This window comes from Monopterus albus, unplaced genomic scaffold (assembly GCF_001952655.1).
Source record: "Monopterus albus unplaced genomic scaffold, M_albus_1.0 scaffold110.1, whole genome shotgun sequence".
Taxonomy (NCBI): domain Eukaryota; kingdom Metazoa; phylum Chordata; class Actinopteri; order Synbranchiformes; family Synbranchidae; genus Monopterus; species Monopterus albus.
In genome coordinates this window covers 463072-467739 of record NW_018127990.1, presented here as the reverse complement: position 1 = coordinate 467739, position 4668 = coordinate 463072, and the positions used below count along the sequence as shown (strand labels likewise).

The 4668-nt window shown below is 40.7% G+C and overlaps 1 protein-coding gene across 2 annotated transcripts in view; it reads right to left on the bottom strand.

The window, feature by feature from the left end:
* Positions 1-4668, bottom strand: part of pxk (PX domain containing serine/threonine kinase) — a 20166-nt gene that overhangs the window by 9565 nt on the left and 5933 nt on the right. For both annotated transcript variants that reach the window (XM_020611133.1, XM_020611134.1), the window contains exons 4-14: positions 4226-4412; positions 3688-3765; positions 3148-3221; positions 2869-2943; positions 2302-2406; positions 1633-1734; positions 1390-1551; positions 857-974; positions 608-686; positions 303-351; positions 113-190 (exon numbers count right to left, since the gene is read on the bottom strand). In XM_020611133.1, coding sequence (XP_020466789.1) covers positions 113-190; positions 303-351; positions 608-686; positions 857-974; positions 1390-1551; positions 1633-1734; positions 2302-2406; positions 2869-2943; positions 3148-3221; positions 3688-3765; positions 4226-4412 — 1107 coding nt within the window. The remainder of the gene's footprint in view (positions 1-112; positions 191-302; positions 352-607; positions 687-856; positions 975-1389; positions 1552-1632; positions 1735-2301; positions 2407-2868; positions 2944-3147; positions 3222-3687; positions 3766-4225; positions 4413-4668) is intronic.

Below are 4668 nucleotides of genomic sequence, written 5' to 3'. Positions count from 1 at the left end.
GTATTACATCCACAGTACGACTCCTCCAGTGTCTCCAGCAGAGCGTCTTAGCAGTATAAAACAGAGAAAGTACAAAAATAATTCAAATTGGTAAACGAAAGTAGTGACGCACCACTCTCTGCTCCTCCTGCAGCCTCTTCTCTAGACTCTCCTTTGCCACCTTAAGTGCTTCCTTTAGCCTGCTGGGGATCTAGAGCAGGGGAGGAAAGATTTTCATCAATAACAGAATCAATATTCTAAAGCAAATCCTGTGCATACACTGACAAACTCACAGAGGAGTAGTATCAAACTAAGTCTCCTACCTTGAGTTGGAGTTTTTCTGAATGCTGGAGCTGGACGTCACTGAACAGCCTGCAAAATACAAACTGACTAGTGATGATACTAATTGACACTAGTGATATTATTTATACAGCTAAAGACATTTAGTCACATACACCAAAGCAGCAATGAAAATATGGATAGTATAATTGGAGATTTTGTGCAAAGTACATTGTCACATTTAGCTGGCTTGGCATGAACATGGTCTTACTGAGTACACTGACAAGTGTCACTTACTGCATGTGAATCATTTAAAACAGGACGGAGGCTAAAAACTGGTGAAACTCACGACGTCTGGATGAGCTCCGACACTTTTGGCATCCCACTTTTACAGGCTTCTGTGGATAGAATGGACTGCAGCACTGACACTACACACACACACACACACACACAGCATCAGCAGAGCACTCTGAGAATAATACTGTACAGACACTTTGGGATTGCTCACTAAACTTGATGTTTCAGATGCCCATGTCAAATTACCAGCAGGTACAACGACAACACATGACAGGCTGTGTGTGTGTGTGTGTATTCATACCCACAGCTGTGTAGGGCACAGTGGGGTACTGATCCACAGGGATGCTGTCTGGCGGCCGGCCATACGTCATCTCATACAGTAAATGACCAAAGCAGAAAACGTCAATGCTCTGTGTCGTCTACAGAAACACAAACACATTTTTTTTCCTCATAAACCTTCAAAGAACAAAGTGTCTTTAATAGTTCTGGATCAATTGGCACATGCACAATTTGAAACATGAACTTATTTGGCCAAAGTATTTAGTGTGTTGATAATGTAATGTATGTTCGTAATGTATGTTACACTGTACCATGTGGTAATTAAATTAATTTTTGCAGTTTTGTCATTTAAGCTTTACACATACAAATTTTAAAAACTGTTATAAAATGAAACAGTATAAATGAAAACAAGTAAGAAAAATTCCACATCTGTCAATCATTGTTGTGTGTGTAATCTGGAGCGAAATTACTTTAAGTTCAAGCTTTTTTAACAAAAATAAAATATCTAAACTAACCCAGGCTCGTCTGATCCAAGCCTGATCAGTGTTTACGTACATTGATCTTCCTGAACTGGGTGAAGGACGGTCGCAGCGCAGAGGGAACTCCCAGCATGGCGTTCTCCACATCCACAAGTCGGCACACGCCATCATCCACAATGATGTTTGACGCGTGGAGGTGACCGTAAAACACACCACCATCATGGAGGAGTTTCAGGCCCTGCACACATACACACAGACTGCTTTAGTAACACGTGTTTTGCCTACTTGTTTTTGTGTGTCTGTATATATATTTATATACCTCCAGGATCTGACGGCCGTACAGTTTAATCTGTGACAGTTCAAGGCCCTGACTCTTCTTCGGGTTACAGTACTTCTTCAGGTAATTCTCTGTGGGCTTCACCTGGAGAGAGGGTGGGGATGTGGGAGAGAGAGTCACAGTTTTCACTGGAACAACTGCACTTACAAAGATCCAGTTTCTGTTTCACTGCTGTGAGCAACACAAATTATATTCCACTCAAACGCACCTCCATTATAGCAGGATTAAAAAGAAAAACTTAAAAATCTCAAATCTCTCCAATATCTCACAAATAGAAGAGAGAACATGTCACTACATGTCACCAAAACAGTTTCAATGCACCTTGGCATTGAACTCTACCAGAGGGATGAACACCGTTCTTTCAACAGATATTCCCTCTTGTGGTGTTTTGATGAAGGTGGTGGAAACGCTGACTAACATGTTGCATCAACATCTCCCATAGCTGTTCCAACTGGGTTGAGACCTGGTGACTGGGAAGGCCACAGCATCTGAATCTCATCATGTTTATCCTCAAACCATTCAGTGACCCTTAGTGCCCTGTAGATGGGGGCACTGTCATCCTGGAGGAGACCACTCATTTATTCAGGTTTGCTTTGTCACCTGAGCACGACTGGACACGCACACACACACACACACACACACACAGTCTACCTTACAGATGTGGTCTCTCAAAGATCCTCTCTCACTGAACGGCCGGATGAGCAGAGCTGAGGACTCACTGGTGCTGAAGAACAGTAACGGACAAAGATACGAAGTCTGGAGAGGAGGAGGAGAAGTTTGATTACAGTCAACTGGAGTTAAATGCAACTTTTTGCCAGGTGTTGGTCTGTTACTATCAATAACTCATATTGAGATTAATATAATTACCTAACATACGGACTGAACTGTGTCAGACCCACATCAAACCACATGAATTAGAATCAAAAGCTGAGACGGCAGCTAACTGCTATGCAAGTTAGCTTTAGCAGGAGTTTGGCGGACTTTTATTTGCGCCATGACAGAATTAGGTAGCCAACCGAATGAACAAAATGTTTTTAGCTGATGTAGCTTTTTTTTTTTGCTTTATACAGTTCACAGACTGACTACACAGACATTTACAGTACAAGGAGATACATTTCTTTTTTGCCACTCTTTTAGTTTAGTTTGGACCAAAAACATAGTTTCTGTGATTTGTGCGATGATAGACAAACATTCACAGTGTGCACGGTGAGGACGTACAGAGAGGCCAGTCAGCAGCTTCATAGCTGACTGCAGGTCTTTGTCTGACAGGAACTTATCAGGACCCAGATCCACCTACAACAAACACAGAGGATTATATATGTATGTATGTAGTACATGAAAGCATGTTTTTATAATCTATAACAATCACTAATGATCTGCATGCATGTTTGAAACTTCAAAAAAAATGTTGCACACTTTTGCTCCTCACAGACAATTTAATCTTGCATTGCCTGAAGTCAATAAGTAGAACATGTATTGCCTTTGTATTGTGCTCACCCAGCTCAGCAGATACCTCTCTTTGGGTTGCTCTTTGTTTTTGATTAAAAAATATTTCTTCCTGATTCTCCAGCCTGCAACACAAAGAGCGTGTCACTTCTGCCAGTAAAAACATTAGAGTGTGCAACACTTATTTAAATGAGGCCCACTTTAAAAATTAACTGTTAACCTTATCTTTGAGTTCTTTAAGGGTTTTTTGCTCAAATATTTTTTCTTTTTTCAAGCAGATAAGCCTGTTGGTTCAGTGATAAAAGATGGAAACAGCTGGATGAAAGTGACAGAATAGCTGCAGGTTTCAAGTTTGTCTTACAAGGAAAGTCAAAACTAATCATTGTGTTTACATGCACTCAGATCATCTGATTATAAATCAATACCCAATTTATGCTGACATGTGAATACTCTGTAAATACTAGGTTTTACTCAGACTGACCTGGAAAAAATAATGTTGGCTATCAATGCCAAAGTCAGCATTATTCACTTTAGTGAACACACATTAAAATATTAGTTTTCAGTCAAATTCAGGTCCACCCTGAGTCTTACCAATGTCTCTGAGGGGCTCCACAACCTCCCACTTTGGATCCGACCTGAAGAACATGGAGACCTGCTGCAGGGCGATCTCTGAGACACCCCCCCAGCAAAAAAAAAAAAACAAACAAGAAATTAATACATTTCATTTTAGAGCAAACAGATAATAGTGCTCTTCCTCACTGAGAAGTCACACTGTCTTTGCCTATTGACAGCCAGGTTGACTGGGCATTTACTGTATATCCATGCAAACTCTGACCACCTTCCCTGTCTCCACATCATGTAATCTTTTAAACAAGGAAAGCAATTTGATATTACTACAGCAAGCTACTGCACGAAGCCTATTTTTGTTTTAAGTGAAATCTTTGTTCACTGTTGAAGTGGTATTATTTTGGGTTATCTGATATAATTAAATGTTTTCCTGGGTGTGGTTTGTGCTGTACAGCTGTAGTATAAAGTACCTAACAACTGTATAGTACTTGATGCTCTGAATAAAACTACAAAGTAATTAAAAAGGTAAACAGGAGTTGTCAGTGAAGATGAGGGAACAAACCCGTGTAGTTGGCAGAATAATTGTTGGGGTCCAGGAACTTCTTGACATGCAGGGAACTAGATAGCAGGGGATGCTGGGTAATGGAGTCCAGATAGGTCTGCAGTCCTCTCTGCCTCTCTGCTATGAACTCCCTGTCCATGTTTCCAATTAGCTTCTTAGGAGGAAGAGGGAGACTGATGCCACACACCTGGAGAGAAAGAGCAAGAAATGTTTCATAGTTTTATGTACAGTTTGTTTTATTATCACCACTAAATGATTTTTTTCCATGGTTATCCTTTCCTGCATGTTAAACATGCATTTACAAAGAAAGAAAAGTCAAGCTGCAAAAAAGAATCTCAGCAGGTTTCCCACCGTTCTGTTGCATGTTGACTGAAGATCAGTAGCTGATGGGAGGTCAAAGTCAAGGGGGACCCAAACAGGAACTGAACAGACAAAAAACCTCA